The sequence below is a fragment of the Nerophis lumbriciformis genome, linkage group LG15 (assembly GCF_033978685.3).
Source record: "Nerophis lumbriciformis linkage group LG15, RoL_Nlum_v2.1, whole genome shotgun sequence".
Taxonomy (NCBI): domain Eukaryota; kingdom Metazoa; phylum Chordata; class Actinopteri; order Syngnathiformes; family Syngnathidae; genus Nerophis; species Nerophis lumbriciformis.
The window spans coordinates 42,179,527-42,202,754 of NC_084562.2; the positions used below are offsets into that span (position 1 = coordinate 42,179,527).

The 23,228-nt window shown below is 39.6% G+C and overlaps 1 protein-coding gene across 1 annotated transcript in view; it reads left to right on the forward strand.

Annotated features, from left to right (window-relative positions):
• Positions 1 to 13,577, forward strand: part of LOC133616132 (growth arrest-specific protein 2-like) — a 79,745-nt gene extending 66,168 nt beyond the window's left edge. Inside the window, exon 8 of the mRNA XM_061975248.1 lies at positions 12,840 to 13,577. Coding sequence (XP_061831232.1) covers positions 12,840 to 13,034 — 195 coding nt within the window. The 3' untranslated portion in view covers positions 13,035 to 13,577. The remainder of the gene's footprint in view (positions 1 to 12,839) is intronic.
• The last annotated feature ends 9,651 nt before the right edge of the window (positions 13,578 to 23,228 follow it).

Sequence of the window (23,228 nt, forward strand, 5' to 3'; positions counted from 1 at the left end):
CAAGAGGCGTCAGTAGACCAGGCAGGGAGGAGTCGGGGGAATCCAGAGGATGGTTTATAGCTTGGATTCTTAACCTTTTTGACCTCGGGGCCCAACTTGTCCACTACAGAGGGGCCCGGGACCCACTCGAATATTAACACTGAATTACAAATCTTACTCTTGATTTGAATCCTATTCAAGAACTATATCTAAGCTACTTATAATTTACCAGGATAAACCTAAAATAATGTAACTAAAACCTAAAAATAATTACTAATCAAATATACTACAAAAGAAGGCACTCATAAAACTGCTGAAAAATAAAAGGTACACACAATTACGCAGTGCTAAAATGAATGAATTAGAACTAAATTTATAATTGATTATATGCATATTTCTTAAATAAAATGTCAATAAAATTAAAGTGCAAATGAAAATACAGCTTGACCACTTTTAGTCATAATTTTTGCGCTTAAAAAAACCTTCTCTATGACATTAGCGTTTCTGTTTATTTGAGATTTTCAATTACTGCCACAAATGGTGGAAAGGTATATTTCATCTGAGTTCTGCTGTGGCACAGCTGAGAAACAAACTTTTTTTTTTGGCATCCCTCTAGGGGGCGCTCGCGGCAGACTATTGAGGGAGAATCCTCTGTTCATGTGCGTATCAACATATTTAGACCATCAGAAATGAAGATATCAGACATATCATACAGTAAATTATATTAGCAATATCATTGTACATTTGTTTAGCTGCTGGATGTTTTAAGGGAGTGTTTCAAACAAAGCCAATTGATTGGTTTTGGTGTCTGTTGGCATGTTTTTTTCAAATGCTGTTTTTTTTAATATGAGAAAACTTTTGGCAATATGCATTTTATTGCAAATGGATCATTCCAGACACACTGGCACCCCCAGAGCGCACCTTTAGTTTGCTAAAAAATAGACTGTGTTGTCGAGATTGCACTTCTATATCGCCCAGAAAAGATGGTTCGTATCATATTTGTCAGCTGTATATTCCACGACATAACGAAACAGTATGACATCATGAATGGAGTGTTTTCATTGGCACAGCCGTATAGCACATGCAAAATTCTCATTTGAATAGGTCGGCCTGCTCCACTTTCATACATGTTATCAATTTTCCACGCAGTCTTAGTAGATCACCAGGAACACACCCAGCGACAGCACTCTCTATGTTTTACATTGCACACGCTATTTAGCACTTGTTATTTGGATCTTAATAGATAAGGCCCCATGTGCATATATTTCGCAGAATTCTAGAAGAAATTGATCATTAACGCACACTTGTTAAACAATGTGTTAAAAAGAGTTTAAAATAGTGTTAAAAAGGTGTTTGCTAGTCAATCCGACGTGCAAGAATCGTGTATTAATTAAGCAAATGTACTGGAGAGGAGGCTACGCCGGATAGTCGAACCTCGGATTCAGGATGAGCAGTGTGGTTTTCGTCCTGGTCGTGGAACTGTGGACCAGCTCTATACTCTCGGCAGGGTCCTTGAGTGTGCATGGGAGTTTGCCCAACCAGTCTACATGTGCTTTGTGGACTTGGAGAAGGCATTCGACCGTGTACCCCGGGAAGTCCTGTGGGGAGTGCTCAGAGAGTATGGGGTATCGGACTGTCTGATTGTGGCGGTCCGCTCCCTGTATGATCAGTGTCAGAGCTTGGTCCGCATCGCCAGCAGTAAGTTGGACCCGTTTCCAGTGAGGGTTGGACTCCGCTAGGGCTGCCCTTTGTCACCGATTCTGTTCATAACTTTTATGGACAGAATTTCTAGGCGCAGTCAAGGCGTTGAGGGGATCTGGTTTGGTGGCTGCAGTATCAGGTCTCTGCTGTTTGCAGATGATGTGGTCCTGATGGCTTCATCTGGCCAAGATCTTCAGCTCTCACTGGATCGGTTCGCAGCCGAGTGTGAAGACACTGGGATGAGAATCCGCACCTCCAAGTCCGAGTCCGTGGTTCTCGCCCGGAAAAGGGTGGAGTGCCATCTCCGGGTTGGGGAGGTGATCTTGCCCCAAGTGGAGGAGTTCAAGTACCTCGGAGTCTTGTTTACGAGTGAGGGAGGAGTGGATCGTGAGGTCGACAGGCGGATCGGTGCGGCGTCTTCAGTAATGCGGACGCTGTATCGATCCGTTGTGGTGAAGAAGGAGCTGAGCCGGAAGGCAAAGCTCTCAATTTACCGGTTGATCTACATTCCCATCCTCACCTATGGTCATGAGCTTTGGGTTATGACCGAAAGGACAAGATCACGGGTACAAGCGGCCGGAATTAGTTTCCTCCCTTAGAGATAGGGTGAGAAGCTCTGTCATCAGGGAGGAGCTCACAGTAAAGCCGCTGCTCTTCCACATCGAGAGGAGCCAGATGAGGTGGTTCGGGCATCTGGTCAGGATGCCACCCGAACGCCTCCCTAAGGAAGTGTTTCGGGCACGTCCGACCAGTAGGAGGCCACGGGGAAGACCCAGGACACGTTGGGAAGACTATGTCTCCCGGCTGGCCTGGGAACGCCTCCGGCTGGACAAAGTGGCTGGGGAGAGGGAAGTCTGGGCTTCCTTGCTTAGGCTGCTGCCCCCACGACCTGACCTTGGATAAGTGGAAGAAGATGGATGGATGGATGGAAGTTAGTGAAACAACCAGTTTGTGTTGATGTTCAAATTTCCAGTGTTCGTGAATGCACCTCGGCATGATTGCTATTTAATGATGGAGGTTAGAGAATGTTGCTAGGTTAGAGAGTGACGGTGATGGATTTTTTTCAATGCATTCTCAGTCGTAAAGAAACATAAATAAAAGTCAACTTACAGCGGAGCCAATGGGAGGTCCTCTATTCTGCCCATAAAACCCAATAAATAAAACGTGACAAAAATACTCCATTTACATTTCGTGACTTGAATATTACCCAAGTATTAGTGATATTGTTATTATAAGCGCTAATGCAGACAAACTATTTATAGCGTGGGGGGGGTCACAAACTTTCATGCCTCCCACCTGGATAGTAGAAGGACGAAGACGTATTCTGACAAGTTTGTACACTTTGGCAGAAAATTTAGACCCGGGATGGCGAGAACGGAGGATTGTGAGACATTCTTCATCTAAATGGGAATATATGAACATCTTAGCAATCGGCATCCTAATGACAGCAGACATTGTACAGTAAGTTTTTTTTTTATTATGTTTGTTGGCTCTCATGAAGTCTGCAGTGAGTAATAACCAGAGATGTAGTGAAAAAAAGCAAACGTGATGCGTTTTTTTAAATTAATGTGTCACATATGATTAAAACGAGCAAAGTACGTAAATATTAAATGTTATTATAAATGTGCCTGTTCCTACATTACATATATACTTACTAGGGATGTCTGATAATGGCTTTTTGCCGATATCCGATATTCCGATATTGTCCAACTCTTTAATTACTGATACCGATATCAACCGATACCGATATCAACCGATATATGCAGTCTTGGAATTAACACATTATGCCTAATTTGGACAACCTGGTATGGTGAAGATAAGGTACTTTTAAAAAATTTTTATAAAATAAGATAAATAAATTAAAAACATTTTCTTGAATAAAAAAGAAAGTAAAACAATATAAAAACAGATACATAGAAACTAGTAATTAATGAAAATGAGTAAAATTAACTGTTAAAGGTTAGTACTATTAGTGGACCAGCAGCACGCACAATCATGTGTGCTTACGGACTGTATCCCTTGCAGACTGTATTGATATATATTGATATATAATTAGAGATGTCAGGTGGCGACTTGTCCAGGGTGTACCCCGCCTTCCGCTCGATTGTAGCTGAGATAGGCTCCAGCGCCCCCCGCGACCCTGAAGGGAATAAGCGGTAGAAAATGGATGGATGGAATTAGAGATGTCCGATAATATCGGCCTACCGATATTATCGGCCGATAAATGCGTTAAAATGTAATATCGAAAATTATCGGTATCGTTTTTTTTATTATCGGTATCGTTTTTTTTGTTTTGTTTTTTAATTAAATCAACATAAAGAACACAAGATACACATACAATTAGTGCACCAACCCAAAAAACCTCCCTCCCCCATTCACACTCATTCACACTCATTCACACAAAAGGTTTGTTTCTTTCTGTTATTAAAGGGGAACATTATCACCAGACCTATGTAAGCGTCAATATATACCTTGATGTTGCAGAAAAAAGACCATATATTTTTTTAACCGATTTCCGAACTCTAAATGGGTGAATTTTGGCGAATTAAATATTCGCTCTCGGAGCGATGACGTCACAACGTGACGTCGCATCGGGAAGCAATCCGCCATTTTCTCAAACACTGGGTCAAAACAGCTCTGTTATTTTCCGTTTTTTTCGACTGTTTTCCGTACCTTGGAGACATCATGCCTCGTCGGTGTGTTGTCGGAGGGTGTAACAACACGAACAGGGACGGATTCAAGTTGCACCAGTGGCCCAAAGATGCGAAAGTGGCAAGAAATTGGACGTTTGTTCCGCACACTTTACCGACGAAAGCTATGCTACGACAGAGATGGCAAGAATGTGTGGATATCCTGCGACACTCAAAGCAGATGCATTTCCAACGATAAAGTCAAATAAATCTGCCGCAAGACCCCCATTGAATCTGCCTGAGTGTGTGAGCAATTCAGGGACAAAGGACCTCGCTAGCATGGCAAGCAATGGCGGCAGTTTGTTCCCGCAGACGAGCGAGCTAAACCCCCCTGGATGTCTTGGCTCACACCGTCCCGAAGATGATCAAGAGAAGAATATCGACCCTAGCTTCCCTGGCCTGCTGACATGAGGGTATGTCTGCAGAATATATTAATTAATGAAAATTGGGCTGTCTGCACTCTCAAAGTGCATGTTGTTGCCAAATGTATTTCATATGCTGTAAACCTAGTTCATAGTTGTTAGTTTCCTTTTTGGCCAAACAAACACATACCAATCGTTGGTTAGAAGGCGATCGCCGAATTTGTCCTGGCTTTCTCCCGTGTCGCTGGCTGTCGTGTCGTTTGTCGGTTTCGCTTGCATATGGTTCAAACCAATATGGCTCAATAGCTTCAGTTTCTTCTTCAATTTCGTTTTCGCTACCTGCCTCCACACTACAACCATCCGTTTCAATACATGCGTAATCTGTTGAAACGCTTAAGCCGCTGAAATCCGAGTCTGAATCCGAGCTAATGTCGCTATAGCTTGCTGTTCTATCCGCCATGTTTGTTTGTGTTGGCTTCACTGTGTGACGTCACAGGAAAATGGACGGGTGGTTAAAATCAGGCACTTTGAAGCTTTTTTTAGGGATATTGCGTGAGGGGTAAAATTTTGAAAAAAACTTCGAAAAATATAATAAGACACTGGGAACTGATTTTTAATGGTTTTAACAATTCTGAAATTGTGATAATGTTCCCCTTTAATATTCTGGTTCCTACATTATATATCAATATATATCAATACAGTCTGCAAGGGATACAGTCCGTAAGCACACATGATTGTGTGTGCTGCTGGTCCACTAATAGTACTAACCTTTAACAGTTAATTTTACTCATTTTCATTAATTACTAGTTTCTATGTAACTGTTTTTATATTGTTTTACTTTCTTTTTTATTCAAGAAAATGTTTTTAATTTATTTATCTTATTTTATTTTATACATTTTTTTTTAAAAGTACCTTATCTTCACTATACCTGGTTGTCCAAATTAGGCATAATAATGTATTAATTCCACGACTGTATGTATCGGTTGATATCGGTATCGGTAATTAAAGAGTTGGACAATATCGGAATATCGGATATCGGCAAAAAGCCATTATCGGACATCCCTATATATAATGTAGGAACCAGAATATTAATAACAGAAAGAAACAACCCTTTTGTGTGAATGAGTGTAAATGGGGGAGGGAGGTTTTTGGGGTTGGTGCACTAATTGTAAGTGTATCTTGTGTTTTTTATGTTGATTTAATTAAAAAAAAGAAGAAAAAAAAAAGAAAAAACAAACGATACCAATAATAAAAAAACCCGATACAGATAATTTTCGATATTACATTTTAACGCATCTAACACATCTCTAATACTTACAACATGTATATACAATCTTAATGGAGGTGTTTGAATGTTTTAAATGACTTTATAGGAGAGGGGCTCCTATAGGCACCATTTATTTAATATTTAGAATGCATTAAAAAAATACATCCGTCGTCACGTCTTTCATAATGATTGTGAACAAATTTAAAAAAGAGTGCGCTTCCCCTTTAATAGCTTCAACTTCTGTTTGTGTATGCTAGATGCCCCGCCTACAGAAACAAAGACAGTGGATGACTGACAAAATGCTTCACTCTGTCATTCACATTCCACAATAGATAACTCAAAAAATTATGGGCACATTTGTCTTCACCTTATGGGATGTCCGAAATGGGGTAAGGAATAAGTGGGGGCTGATCCGAATCAGACTTTTTTACTCAGGCAGGTAGGGCCTGGAGGAGGTCTGGGCTCTCCAAGTGCTTATCTCGTTAGATGTGTGTGTTTTCATTAGGGATGGGTCCCTTTCATTTTTGAATGGATACGGTATCAATTCCCAAGTGTTGGGAAATCAACTCAACGGCACCAATTTTCAATGCTTTTGTTTGTCTTTAAATGTGTTAATAAATGTTAATTATTCAATAATACATTTATTTTTAAGTAATTTAACATTAAACACTGAGTTTCATTTGCAAACATTATCAAGAAGACCTTTCATGCAGTTGCAATTGCAAAATGTTAGTTGGATTGGGGACAGGAGCAGACCCAACAAAGCAACCAAGAGAGCCGACTCCACCCTCAGCCGCCCATCTGGACTTGCAAGTCCAAGTCCATAGTTAAATGATAAATGGGTTGTACTTGTATAGCGCTTTTCTACCTTCAAGGTACTCAAAGCGCTTTGACACTACTTCCAAATTTACCCATTCACACACTCATTCACACACTGATGGAGGGAGCTGCCATGCAAGGCGCTACCAGCACCCATCAGGAGCAAGGGTGAAGTGTCTTGCTCAGGACACAACGGACATGACGAGGTTGGTACTAGGTGGGGATTGAACCAGGGACCCTCGGGTCGCGCACGGCCACTCTTCCACTGCGCCACGCCGTCCCACGTGTAAAAGGGTGGAGTGCCATCTCTGGGTTGGGGAGGAGCTCTTGCCCCAAGTGGAGGAGTCCAAGGACCTCGGGGTCTTGTTCATGAGTGAAGGAAGAGTGGCTCGTGCAATCGACAGGCGGATCGGTGTGACATCTGCAGGGATGCAGAAAAAGGAGCTAAGCCAGAAAACAAAGCTCTCAATTTATTGGTCGATCTACGTTCCCATCCTCACCTATGTTCATGAGCTTTGGGTTACTACAATTTAAAGTCGCTTCTCCTCCAGATCGATAAGAGCCAGATGAGGTGGTTCAGGCATCTGGTCAGGGAGGTCTTTAGGACACGTCCAACTGGTAGGAGGCCACAGGAAAGACCTAGGACGTGTTGGGGAGACTATGTCTTCCAGTTGGCCTAAGAACGCCTCCGGATCCCCCAGGAAGAGCTAGGGAGAGGGAAGTCTGGGCTTCTCTGCTTAGGCTGCTTCTCCCGCGACCCGATTACAGTTAAAGGCCTACTGAAATGCGATTTTCTTATTTAAACGGGGATAGCAGGTCCATTCTATGTGTCATACTTGATCATTTTGCGATATTGCCATATTTTTGCTGAAAGGATTTAGTAGAGAACATCGACGATAAAGTTCGCAACTTTTGGTCGCTGATAAGAAAGCCTTGCCTGTACCGGAAGTAGCAGACGATATGCGCGTGACGTCACAGGTTGTGGAGCTCCTCACATCTGCACATTGTTTACAATCATGGCCACCAGCAGCGAGAGCGATTTGGACCGAGAAAGCGACGATTTCCCCATTAATTTGAGCGAGGATGAAAGATTTGTGGATGAGGAAAGTGAGAGTGAAGGACTAGAGGGCAGTGGGAGCGATTCAGATAGGGAAGATGCTGTGAGAGGCCGGTGGGACCTGATATTCAGCTGGGAATGACTAAAACAGTAAATAAACACAAGACATATATATACTCTATCAGCCACAACACAACCAGGCTTATATTTAATATGCCACAAATTAATCCCGCATAACAAACACCTCCCCCCTCCTGTCCATATAACCCGCCAATACAACTCAAACACCTGCGCAACACACTCAATCCCACAGCCCAAAGTATCGTTTACCTCCCCAAAGTTCATAGAGCACATATATTTCCCCAAAATCCCTAAAGTTACGTATGTGACATGCACATAGCGGCACGCACGTACGGGCAAGCGATCAAATGTTTGGAAGCCGCAGCTGCATGCGTACTCACGGTACCGTGTCTGTGCATCCAACTCAAAGTCCTCCTGGTAAGAGTCTCTGTTGTCCCAGTTCTCCGAAGGCCAATGGTAAAGCTTGACTGTCATCTTCCAGGAATGTAAACAATGAAACACCGGCTGTGTTTGTGTTGCTGCATGCCGGCCGCAATACACCGCTTCCTACCTACAGCTTTCTTTTTTGCTGTCTCCATTGTTCATTGAACAAATTGCAAAAGATTCACCAACACAGATGTCCAGAATACTGTGGAATTTTGCGATGAAAACAGACGACTTAATAGCTGGCCACCATGCTGTCCCAAAATGTCCTCTACAATCCGTGACGTCACGCGCAGGCGTCATCATACCGAGACGTTTTCAGCAGGATATTTCGCGCGAAATTTAAAATTGCACTTTAGTAAGCTAACCCGGCCGTATTGGCATGTGTTGCAATGTTAAGATTTCATCATTGATGTATAAACTATCAGACTGCGTGGTCGGTAGTAATGGGTTTCAGTAGGCCTTTAAGCATAACAAGATGGATGGATGGAAAGATGGCAGTAGTGTATAGGCTACTTACTTTGTGTTGCTTTAGCCAAGAAGTAGTTGTAAGTTGTACCAGTCTTTTCTTCTCTTCAGGCCAAGGCCAAAGTGCTTATACTGTAAGTATTATATTTATTGTAACATGCATGTAGTTGTAGATGTAGTTTTCAATACCAAATTTGGAGGCGTTGAAATCACCATATAAAATCCCTAATACTAATCAGTAGCATGTCCAGGGCAAATCCAATGTAAACTAGCATCAAGCTAGTGTATATTGAAACATTGAGCCTTACAGTACTTTTGAGCACCTTCTTCATGCTTTTTTTGGCAGTATAAATTATAATATTACCTAGAAGAGGTGGTCCAGCTGGGTGCCTAAATGCTTGTTTACCCGCCAAGTTTTTGAGCTTTGTAGCACATCACGTGAAACAAAGGTATCGAAATATGGCACCGTTTGATCTGTGAATCGGTACCTACAAACGGAAACCGGTCGGTACCTATAAAAGTACCAAATTTGGTATCGGTCCCTAGTCGTCACATGATATTTCATATTCTTATCAAACCGAGCTCTATCCGTCCTATCCCAGCTGCCCTCGGGCGGAAGGCAGCGTACACCCCGGACAATTTTGTTGGAGGCCTTTACTAAAACGACAATAACAAATTTGTATAGCACATGCACAAATCTTACATCTTGCGGCTAACAATTCCAAATAAAATAAATGTGTGCCTTTTCTTTGCTGCTCTGGTAGAATCCCGGTTAATACTGCCCCTTGCTTTTATTCTGAAACTTACTTTGCACTGAACAGGAAGTCAATGCTGTGGAGCTGTCGTCATTTATTCACACTTAAATAGTGATATTGATGACAATAATAAAACACACAAATGTCAACACACTGTACACGTTATATGTATATATATATATATATATACGTATATATATGTATGCATATGTATATATCAGTGACATGCGGTGAGGTTGATGGCTGGTGAGGCACTGACTTCATCACAGTCAGATTTACAAACATATGAACCCTAAAGAGTATCTTATTCATCATTTGATTGGCAGCAGTTAACGGGTTATGTTTAAAAGCTCATACCAGCATTCTTCCCTGCTTGGCACTCAGCATCAAAGGTTGGAATTGGGGGTTAAATCACCAAAAATTATTCCCGGGCGCGGCGCCGCTGCTGCCCACTGCTCCTCTCACATCCCAGGGGGTGATCAAGGGGATGGGTCAAATGCAGAGGACAAATTTCACCACACCTAGTGTGTGTGACAATCATTGCTACTTTAACTTAACTTTAACTTTACACATACAAACTGTAGCACACAAAAAAGCACATTTATTAAAAAAAATGTTATTATGGTCTTACCTTAACTTATAAATGAAGTCCATGCGCAGCTCCTTTTGAACAAAAGCATCGATAACTTGTTTATAGAAGTCTTCCTTATCTTTCTTCAGTTTTAAAAGTCTCGATGGAGATGATCCTTTAATTATTACCTCCTGCTTCGATTGAAAGTCCAGTTTAGAAAACTGTTTTATTTTAGATATGTAATCCTCCATGTTAATAGTCAGGGCAAGAGGAAAAAATAAACGATCGCTGCTAACTGTTGCTGCTTGTTGTCACTTCTTCTGCAGCCGAGTAGTCGCAAGAATGATCTCTGGGATCACTAGCGCCCTCTACCACCAGGAGGCGGGATTTCTGCGAGCCTCAACCAGTGCGTCTTCGCAGCCGTTTTATGATTGCTCAGCACAAGAAATACGTTACACACATACAGTTGTTGACAAAATACACTGTACATTATATACCTCAGCTAACTAAACTATGGAAATGTATAATATAATTCATATAGCAATACGGTCTCACTGCACAGCAGGCCAGCAGTTAGCCGAGTCATTGCGCAATCCATGGTGAGGCTCAACTCAGTGACGTGCCTCAACTGGCTGCTGTTCACCGCAAGTCTCTTCTCAGTATTTGAACGGCAAATGTGAAAATTCAGCGATTTTGAATAAAAAATAATCTAAAACTGGTGAAGTTAAATGGAAAATAACTTTATAGTACAATCACTGGATACATATAACAATTTAATTTTTTTTTTTTCTTTTTACATTTTTTTTCTTTCCATGATGGCACGTGAGGCCCCGCCTCACCTCCCTCCCCTGACTGCACGTCACTGGTATATATATACATATATATATATATATATATATATATATATATATATATATATATATATATATATATATATATATATATATATATATATGTGTATATATATATATATATATATATATATATATATATATATGTAGTAATAAGTTAAGGGTATCAGACACTATAACATATAACATATATACATATATATATAGTCAAGGTTTCTGTGATTTATCCGTTATACAGTGCTCAATACCGGGGTAGAGCGGAATATACGTTAGGTCAGGAAAAAACATTTTCTGCTCGTCAGGGGATTTGGGGATTTTGAACGTCAGAATAGTAAAAATAGAATGGTAGATATGAAAAACATTAAACTAATTGTTAATAAAATCCAAAATGAACTTATGCTGTCTTTAAGTTGAAGTAGAGTGGTAATACATTTTTGGGTGACACCTAGTGGCCACAAAAAGTCATTAAATTAAGCTCATGGTCCATAAATTTGAATGATGCGGACACATTTTTTACTGGATACTCTGCTGGAGATTTTTCAACTATAATTAGTTTCAACCATAATTAGTTGTGCAATCCTGCGAAACAGGCTTGTAGGGATGATATAGCCGCTTGTCTTTTTTCCTGACCTAATGTATATATATATATATATATATATATACATATATATATATATATATATATATATGTACAGTATGTTGACATTGTAGCACTAAATGACATACAGTACACTTTTGTACATTTTATATCGACATGAGCGCTCGTCCACGGATGTCGACGTCGATTTAAGCAAGTCTTTTTATGTTTGTTTATTTTAATCCTTGTTTGCTGGATGTATGTTGATGTAGTAAAACGATGTTCAAACTAAACAAAAAACGCTTGGATGGATGACAGGTGCGGTGCACGTGCATCAAAATAAGACCATAAAAGAAGCAATGGGGATGATTGGGCAGGAAAAAGAAGGATGTTAATGATATTCAGGTCCTGTAAGGGAGGAAAAAATATCCATTAGGGATGTCGGACTTGACCTCCGTCAACCCTCAACATTTTAATCTGGATGATGCCAGCTGAGATGCACCACGTCTGGGCTGCTCCCTCCATGGCTGCGGAGCGTGTGCCATTGATTTGTCATCCCCGCACGTGTGACATGTGTCTCACCACATATCTGCTGGTATGATCACATTCTTAATGGCTGCTTAATGAAGGCTTTGTTGGCGATAAAGCAAGGAGGGGCGGGGAGCTGGCAGGACAATAGGCTGCTTTGCGAGGCCCACTGGGAATGTCAACATCCCCCTGGGAGTTGAGGGTGTGCATTGGATTCATCTCAATCCCCATTTCATCTTTTTTTTTTCTTTTTTTTTTTCCTTTCCCCGGCGTGACATTGTGGCGGTTGTTGCCATGGCAGCAGTGGGTTTTCAGCTCCGAGGCTGTGAGTGATGCGTCGACTCCGAGACAGCAGACCTTTTTCTGCAACAGCTGTCAGCCGCACACGCCAAGGCTGTACGCTTTTATTCAAAAACGAGTGCACGCTCCTTGGCATGTGTGTGGTTACGGCTTTTGTGCGTCACCGCTGGTGTGTGCACGCATGCTCAAATATGGATTAGTCTGCCGTGTGAGCTCAGCTGGTGCCGCCGGTGCCGTTTCATTTGGTTTAATGAGATTTTGACAAAGCTATCCCGGGGACCATTTGACATTTATGCAAGGGAAGCTTGTAAATATTGCAATGTTTTGAGTGTGCAGAATAGTCGTCCATAACCCAAGATTGTGGCGATAAAACAACAATGTGACTGTCTTTTTGTTTTTTTATGTCGCAGATGCTGAACGAGCGTCACGTTATGGTACGCGTGGGTGGAGGCTGGGAGACTTTTTTAAGCTACCTGCAGAAACATGACCCCTGCAGAGGAGGAGCGGTGGTCAGGGGCTGTCGGGACAAAGTAAAGCCACTCGCTTGTCACATGTCAGCTGACAGCTACATGGTGGTGAACGCCCATTACCGAGGCAAGAAGTAGGCTCCTTCATCCAAGCCAGAGGTGTCCAAAGTGCGGCCCCGAGGGGGGCATTTTTGACTACACATTTTAAAAATAACATTTTTTAACAAAAATTTGAAGTAAAAGAGCAAAGAAGTGAAATGTAATGAGAAAAACACAAAGCTACCATGCAGACATTTTTTTTTTTTTTTTTAAACTGTCAGTAATGAATCAAAATTATTGTTGTTGTGAATTATTGACCTATTTAAGGTTCTAATTAGAGATGTCCGATAAATGCGTTAAAATGTAATATCGGAAATTATCGGTATGTTTTTTTTTATTATCGGTACCTTTTTTTTTTTTTTTAAATCAACATAAAAAACACAAGATACACTTACAATTAGTGCACCAACCCAAAAAACCCTCCCTCCCCCATTCACACTCATTCACACTCATTCACACAAAAGGGTTGTTTCTTTCTGTTATTAATATTCTGGTTCCTACATTATATATCAATATATATCAATACAGTCTGCAAGGGATACAGTCCGTAAGCAAACATGATTGTGCGTGCTGCTGGTCCACTAATAGTACTAACCTTTAACAGTTAATTTTACTCATTTCATTTTCATTCATTCAATTACTAGTTTCTATGTAACTGTTTTTATATTGTTTTGCTTTCTTTTTTTATTCAAGAAAATGTTTTTAATTTATTTATCTTATTTTATTAATTTTTTCAAAAAGTACCTTATCTTCACCATAACTGGTTGTCCAAATTAGGCATAATAATGTGTTAATTCCACGACTGCATATATCGGTTGATATCGGTATCAGTAATTAAAGAGTTGGACAATATCGGAATATCGGATATCGGCAAAAAGCCATTATCGGACATCCCTAGTGCTAATTACTTCCCATCGAATATTCCACTTTGGAATGTATTTTTAGTGGAAGTTGTTTTACAAAAATAAGTCTCCAATTACTTCCAATCAAATATTCCACATTTGTAAAGGGAAAACTATTGCATATTTTGTGTTTTTGCCATGAAAAACAGAGTTTTGACAAAAAGGGGATACAAAATACAATTTTTTTTTTTTACATAGACATATAGACCGTAAATTGATCTCGAGCACGGGTGTCAAACGTACGGCACGTGGGCCGGATCAGACCCGCAAACAGGTTGTATCCGTCTCGCGGGATGAGTTTGCTAAGTATAAAAATGAGCCGAAATTTTTATTGAAAGAAACTGCTGTTCTAAATGTGTCCACTAGATGTCACAATAGCAATTCTTTGTATCTTTGTAGATGATGCTACATATGTAAAAAAAAAAAAAAACCACATGATGTCGTCAAGGAAAATGAGCAAACTACATAAATAACATCCTGTAATTTGATGTTGATATTATTTTTTTTTATCTTGATAGATTGAAAATTAACACTAATGAGTTGACTGATGAACATTATCACATGGTTTATTCAGAAAGTATAAATAAAGACAAATAAAGATAGAATACTATTAACCGCAACATGTAAGTGTAACAAAACCCAACAACATTATGATTTGTACATTTTCAGAATGTGCTTGTTCTATTTTTAAACAAAGAAAACAATCTGACGTTGTCTTTATTTTTAAGTTATCGTGCCAGTCCGGCCCACTTGGGAGTAGATTTTTCTCCAAGTGGCCCCCCCATCTAAAATGAGTTTGACACCCCTGATCTAGAGGTTTAAGTGTTGAATGGAAAAAAAAAATAATAATAATAATATTTGAATTATTTAAAAACAATTTATGACAGAGACCCTTCCAGATCCCCGGGACCAAACTTGAAGGGAGCCCCAACAGGGAAAAAAATTGATATATTGTATTTGTTTAAAAAAAAAAAATATATATATATATATATATATATATATATATATATATCAAAATGGCCCCTGCATGCTTTGATTTTTTTAGTGTGTGGCCCTCAGTGGAAAAAGTTTGGACACCTCGGATGTAAGCAAACTGTACATAATAAGAATGCAAGGAAAGCGTGGTTCATACCTGGATGCCATATTAGGGAAGGAATTAAGTAAACGTCTGAATTATGTTCTGGGCTTAGTTTGATGGGTGATGACAGCATAGTGCATTTATTGGAATGAGCATTTAGCCTTAAAAATAGATACGTTTTATGTACCAATCAAAGGAAATCCATGCATTTTTACTGAGTATTATGTATATTAAATTATGCAAAAACATATTTCTTGTACTTTAAGCGCATCTTGCTGCTCAAAGACATTTATATTTACAATATATACATATTCATGAGATACAATTTCGCCCTCTAGATGGCACTATGTGCTCAGTGACCAAGTCAGAGCTCCACTGCAACCACACAAGAAGACAACCATTTATACAAATGCACTCCATCGGCCAATCACATTTTTATTTGTTTCTCTTAAAATAATATCATGAAAAATGGACACCTTCTAGTACTGAAATCAAGAGGTCATGCATGTCATGTCGCCATGTGTCTCCGGTCCCCACAAAACACATGCAGTGGCTCAAACTGGTAGAAATGTGGCAAATAATAGCTGTGCTACGGAAACAAGCGCCACTTTATGGTGGCCTTTTTCTCACAACAAATGTCTCATGAAACACGGGGAGTTGAACTCTGAGAGGCGATATATACTGTATAGCACAATTCTAAATACAATGGAACACTGTGCTGACATCCTTCTTTTTTTTTTTTAAACTTGCACTTGAGTGCAATGTGTCAATAATAAACTTGTATAAATCCAGATGTTGTATTGTCATTTAAATGCATCTTATTCAAGGTATGATTACAATACATTTGTGCTTAATAATGTCCGGCTAATTGCAGCATGTCAGCTAAAAAAAAAAAAAAAAAGGTCAGATTATTACCTCAGGTGGCCCGTAACACAGAAATGATCTAAAAACAAAGCATAAACACCATAAAGCACATACTGTAACAAAAGAATCAACACCTTGCATAAATGCTGCAGGATTAAAGAAGAAATACACACACACACACACACACACACACGTCTAAAACAACTGCATGAGAGAAATGCTGCAAGGGTTTATTTGTGCCAAATGGTTGAAAGTTTGATTTCTCTATGTCAAATTTGTTTTCAGGTATGGCTGCCCTCAGAGGGCTGCTTCTAACAGTCAATATATATACATCTATAATCTATATACGTATATATTGTTTTCCTAATTGTCTATAAGCATTTTGATTACAGTCACCGCGCTTCAAATATTGTGGTTTGATATTATCATGACATTTTGTAAGCACATTCTACAACAGTGGTTCTTTTTTCACCAAGTACTACCTCCGAAAACACTCTCCAAGTACCGCCATAACGACCAACATTAAAACACAGTAGCACAGTAGGCCTGAATGTTCATTAAAAACAAGGCAGGGGTCTTATTTAACACGCATATTTAATATTTTGGCCATTGTAACATTATGCATAGTTTGAACAGTAACACTGTGTTTGAATATTTAATTGGGTGATTATTTGGCGTACCACTGGATGGAGCCCGCGTACCACATGACTATTCTACAATGTTTATGTCCTAAATTAAGCGTTTTAAGGTTGAAAATGGCTAAATTGCCTAAAAATATCCATACTACAGTAGTATTGGCCACTCGATGAGACCAAAAATAATCGGATCACACTGTTCAGTGTCAAGGCCACTGATTGGCTCAGCCTCAGTGAGCATTACTATAATGGATTGAAAGAGTGTAAATGTGACTTAAGGGAGTTATTTCATGTCTGGAGGACTCTCATTATGTTGAAAAAATGTATTTAGAAAATAGTAAACAGGTTTTTTTTATGCTCTAGCTATGAAAATATTGAAGTTATGGTTAATGATTCCGACTCTGCGGAAATGCATTTGCAGCGGTCACCATTTAACAGCAATAAGGGATTACTGTATATTATTAGTTTTTTTTATGTACAATTTGATGACTGACTTGCTTTGAAATTCTAAGTCAAGCAGATTGTTAAGGTTTTATTTTTTTCCATTACATATATTTGTTAATATGTTATATTATATTATATATATTATGTTATATTATATATATTATGTTATATTATATATATTATATTATATATACCTTATATTATATTATATATGCCTTATTATAAGGTTTGAAATATATGCAATTGCATGCAGTACAGACATTTTTTTCTGTCAAATTTTTTGTTAATATTTGTTTAGTATAATAATTATTGTTCTGTTACAGAGAACAAGGAAATTGGATAACATTGCTATGGCGTGAAAAGGGGTAGGACTAAATAAGCTCTGCTTCTTCCTACTCGTTTTCGGACATGCTGTAATGAAACAACTGGAATTGTGTGAGGCATTACATTGTATTGTATGCATGTTCGGAAAAAAAACTGAAACTGAACTGAACTGAAAATGAAAGGAACAAATACATTTAGTAAGAAAGATGAAGTATTTTATTGACGCACATTAATATCTGACTTTGAGTTATAATATTGTAGTATATTATGTCTTAAAAGACGGACATTCCTCGGGTTTGGTGCCACTGGTAGCCTTTTTTTTTTCTTTTTTCTGTGAACTTGCAGCATTTTTCTTATGCAGTTGTTTTTTTAGGTTTCGGTCCATTTATGGCCAATGAAGCTTGTTTCTTTTATGGTGTTAATGTGTTTTAGCATCATTTCTGTGTTTAGATGTGTTTGTCTCTGTCGACCACCGTACAAAAAGTACACAAAAACTTCACAATATGTGTACAATATTGCTTCTGTTGTGTCTACATGTCCCACACTCATTACCCTCTACAGTAATACTTGTGTTGCTGCACTGCAGTTGGGTGGGGAACTTTAGAAAGCCAAAACACTAAACTGTGTAAAATGCGTCATACAATGTTTTATTTCTTACATTCACCCCCTTGTTACTGGCCTAATGTTTTCACAATAAAAGCAAGTACTGACTCTAAACACACGAGACCCAGACTTGATAGTAGAAAGACACAACATGGTGTGTATCGCATGCTCCCATCGTTGTGAGCTTGCAAACGTACACTTGTGTAATTCCTCTTAAAACACCCCTGCAATGTGCTAAGATTCAACACTTTTTCAGTCATGCTTCAGTTCGGGTTTAACCTCTCGGTGACGTTAAAAAAAAAAAAAAAAAGGACTGAACATTGTACACGGTGTTGTCAACACACGTAATAACACTGTTTTTTTTTTTCTTCAAATAAGCGACATGGCTGATAACTTCACATCTGAGTCATGTCCGGCAATTTCAACACCTTGATCGCACAGGACGACAATAATACCTTGGACAACATTTGTAAAGTGGCCGACACAACTATCGGCTCATTTCTGCCTTTTTCATGGAATACCCTGCTCTAGTATACCTTTCTACTGTACATACTGCACAGTACACTGAGGAGTATATCTTCAAAAACAGTCTTGCACAACACAGTTCATTCCAAATATGCACCTCGCATACTCAGAAATAAACAATAATTTCAAAAAAATAATTGAATAACTACCATATTTTCCGGACTATAATCCGTTACTTTTTCCCCCGCACTTTGAACTATGCGGTTTATAAAACGGTGTGCCTTATTTATGGAATTGTCTTCACTAATGGCCATAATGTTTTGTTTTAATAGTTTTCATAGCACACCGACAGACATCGAAAAGGTGTGTTAGTGTTTGAGCTATGGCGCGGGTTGAACATTTACAGTATTTCCCTATGTTTAGCCGTCAAGTGAAGTGAAGTGAATTACATTTATATAGCGCTTTTTCTCAAGTGACTCAAAGCGCTTTACATAGTGAAATCCAATATCTACGTTACATTTAAACCAGTGTAGGTGGCACTGGGAGCAGGTGGGTAAAGTGTCTTGCCCAAGGACGCAAAGGCAGTGACTAGGATGGCAGAAGCGGGGATCGAACCTGCAACCCTCAAGTTGCTGGCACGGCCGCTCTACCACCCGAGCTATACCGCCCCAAGTGCAGGTTCTGTCTTCTAGTTGTTCATAGCCTTTCGACTTGTATGGTTCCTTCATCCATCACTCCAAGCAATGTTTATACGTTTTACAATACAACTAAGACAACTCATACTCACCAAACCGTCACGTTTGATAGCGTTTTCATGCAAATGTGTACATTGTTAGCATTACCTAATATGCTAACGTGTCCATGTTAGTATTTTTGACTTAAAATTGCATTCTGTTTGTAATGTTTCGGTTTTTTTTTATTCACCAAATCGTCACCGTGGAGTTATTGAGTCTGTTCAGCTGATCGCAGGGCTCGCTTCCGCACCGAGTGGGTCCATGATGGTGGCTTCTGTTTTGTTTGAGCAGCTACTTTACTGCCCTGTTACAGACACTCTTTGAAAACGATTAAGGTATGTAAATAAACATTTACAAAATATTTCTGTGAAAATTACTTGCTTTACAACGTATATATCCGGGCTTATAATTTGGTGCGGCTAATATATGCACAAATATTTTTTCCTTCTAAAATTTAGTAAGTGGGTTCGGCTCTATAGTCCAGAAAATAAGGTAAATAAATAAGTGGTGTTTTCCCAAACTTGTGCTGCAACATACAACCATCAGTTGCATCTGATGACTGCTGGAAAAACTCACATTTGTAGTGGGAAAACATTTTTTTAGCCACACCTTGGTCTCAAAACCACAATTTTGTGCCTCAAATAGCCCAGCCATTACTGTAAAAAACTCATCTGCAGTCTTGTGTCTTATTTGTCTCTTGTCACATTACGATTCAGCTGTCAGCAAAGATAATGCACTGTCACCACTACAAAAAGTGGAAATATAAGCAAGATCCATTTTCTATACTGCTTGTCCTCATTAGGGTCACGGGTGAGCTAGAGCCTCCGGGGAGAGAGGCGGTGCACACCCTGGACTGGTCACAGGGCACATCAATGTTCGGAACTCACATTCACAATTTATGAACAATTTAGACTACCAATGACCTAACGTGCATGTTGTTGGGACGTGGTAGAACTGTTCCGGGTGTCTTTGAAGACATGTCGCCTCCCATATTGGCAGTCTATCAGTCCATGCTCAAATACTCAATAGGACAGCTCTAGTCCGAGGGGAAAAAAGGTATTTATCCTCCGAGATAGCGACATGTGTGTTTATTGTTGGATGCTAAGAGACTGAATCTGTTGTAAACACCACACATCCACCTTTGGTTTCAGGTGCACCTTTGACCATTATTGCAACCAGGTGGAATTCTAAAGAGGCTGATTCCACACCAACGACTGTCATTGGCTGGCAGAAGCCACACTCCAGCGTGTCGTCTCAAAAAGAATGTAAATAATAATGGATTAGATTTATATAGCAAAAAAGAGAGGACTTAAAGGGGTGCCCTGAGGAACGCCTCAGTTATGTAAATCACAAATGTGTACACCAGTGTTGTAAGTTTGCTACTGTAGCAAGGTTAGAATGTCAATGCAAGGATCTGCCAATGTGTTTACAGTGGTCTTAGTTCCTCTACACAACAGGAACACTCTAGCGTTTTTAGGAATTTGCTGCAAAAATGTTTGTCTTCCAAGTTTTGAACTGAACTCTGGGATCAGGATAGTGTCATTCCAGTTAAATAGCACTGACCTAAAGCCTCTCCGACCAACACTAAACATTTGTTCATATTCATACACCAGTGTGAGCGGCACTGGTAGCAAGGTGGGTGGATTCTCTTGCACCAAGGACACGACTCAGTGACTAGGACAGAGGAAGCTGGATTCGTACCAGGAACCCTCAACGTTTCTGTACAGCCGTGCTGCCATCTGAGAAGGTTGTTTTAAGCCACAAAAGAGTGAAACTGTTGGTCCTGGAACATATCTCTGCAATAGCAGATAAATACTTTGGATCCCCTCAGATTAGAGCTGTCCTAGCTAGTATTTAAGGATGGTGTTTGGATGCAAGGCGAAACGTCTTTTAAGATGATCTGAAGAGTCCAGTTTCTTATGATTCAATGCCCTGAGACTAATTTAAGATAAGCAAATAGGTCCAAGATCAATGAATGCCTGCCAGGTCTGATTTGATTTCAGATTTATGATATATCTTGTGTGAGAATAATCTAGTATACATTTCATTTTGACTTAAATCCACTAGACAAATTCCTTAGTCTAAAAGCACAAAGGTTAATTGTTTTCATTTAAAGGGAAACAGCACTTTTTTTTAAATTTTGCATATTGTTGACAATCATTATGAGAGACAAAAATATGCATGTATTTTTTTTTTAGGATTCTCAAGATGATAAAAAAAACGATTCGAAAATGCTTCTAATGGGAGTCACCATTGTAGCCTTGAAAGCCATCTAAAACAACTTCAAAACCCTCCATCAACGTTTTGTAAACACACTGCAAGTATATATATAACGTAGTCGCACACATCTTCGTAACAATATGTAATATGTTCAATATTTACCGTATTTTGATCATTTTAACCTTTGCCAGAACTAATTTCTCAGCGCATTGATTTCTTTTTCCATAGCAGCACACTTCCTACTCCTGGCAACAAATGTGTGTCCTACTTACATAAACAAACGCAAGTGTGTTTTCTAATCATGGCAGACTTGATATCAAACAACGAAGACGACTATTTTTGGACTAATGAGGACAACACAACCGTATATTTTTGAAGCTGAATATACTGAGGATGAACTACTGCTTTCAGAGGCGAGCACGAAGGAAGGGTGATACGTTGCAGCAGATGAAAGCTGAGAGAGTAAGGTGAAAGTGACTTTGGCGCTGTAAATGTGGAACTTGACCATTGCTATTTCGACATAAATGGAATGCTTACCCAAATAAACAGGAAAAACGTCCCTGGCCAGCTGGACCAAACCCACAACTGTCCATCGAGCGAGTCACACTTTATTATTGTACAAGATACACGCAGCATGTCATGCGTGTTAGTACAACTACAGTACATATGTTGTCGAGCTAGCTGTGTGCAACCAAAAGATGAAATGTGGGCTAATACTTTACAGATACTGTAATATGATTGTTCATGTTTTTCAGTCAGTACAGATTGGTTTTCTATCGCAGTGTTGTGCATTACAAACTCAAACGTGTTTCCTTCTGACGTAGAAGCAAGCTTATCTCTTTCCGTAGTGAGCTTTTACGGCTAAGCACGCCAATGTGTGACTACGCTAGAAAGAGAGTTCCTCAGTGTTCGCTCTTACAATAACAATGTTGCTACAGCTTGGTTATCATGCAGGTTACAGAACGTAAATGAAGTATTGTTGATGGTTTTTGAATGAAATTTTAAAGTGATTTAGCGGTAGAATTGTTTGCTCCCATTAGCTGCAATGCTTGCCACCAAGAACAAGCTGATTTTTACATACTCAAATGTAAAAAAAAAAAAAAAAAAACACACAAAACTTTTGTTTTATTGTCTCTCGTAAGGATTGTGACCGGTTGGCAAAATTTCCGAAAAAGTGCAGTTCCCCTTTAAGAGAGGGCACTCTGATGTCTTAGGCCTGTGTCCTATCCTTCCAATTCTACATCAAGGAGGCTTGCAAGCTGCTCTTTCGAATTTCTTTAGTCCTAAATGTTCATGTTGGTGATTACTGCAGTAACAAAGTTCACTTACGTTTGCTAGAAGGTACAAAATACAGGATTTAAGGCGTCAAAGACCGAAATGTCTTAGTTACACATCATCTTTTCCAAAATTCAAATCACCAAGCAAAATCAGCCTCTCCAGCTGCATCACCCCTGCCACAGAAATGCCCCCAACCATCACTGGACTTGCTTTACCTCTACGATAAAGATAAGATAAAAAGATAAAACCAAAACGCTGTAACATTTACCTGTGACCAGTTTTAAATGAATCTTGTTAAATCTTCCAGTTACACAATGAGGTAAACGATAACACTCAAGTTCCCTTTTTTGTAGTGAAGTTACAAGTTACAGCTCTGCAGTTATGCATTTCGTATATTCGTTACCAAAAAAAAAAAGGAATGTTGCTAAATCCTATAATGGATTTATCCATCCATCCATCCATCCATCCATCTTCTTCCGCTTATCCGAGGTCGGGTCGCGGGGGCAGCAGCCTAAGCAGGGAAGCCCAGACTTCCCTCTCCCCAGCCACTTCTTCCAGCTCTTCCCAGGGGATCCCGAGGCGTTCCCAGGCCAGCAGGGAGACATAGTCTTCCCAACGTGTCCTGGGTCTTCCCCGTGGCCTCCTACCGGTCGGACGTGCCCTAAACACCTCCCTAAGGAGGCGTT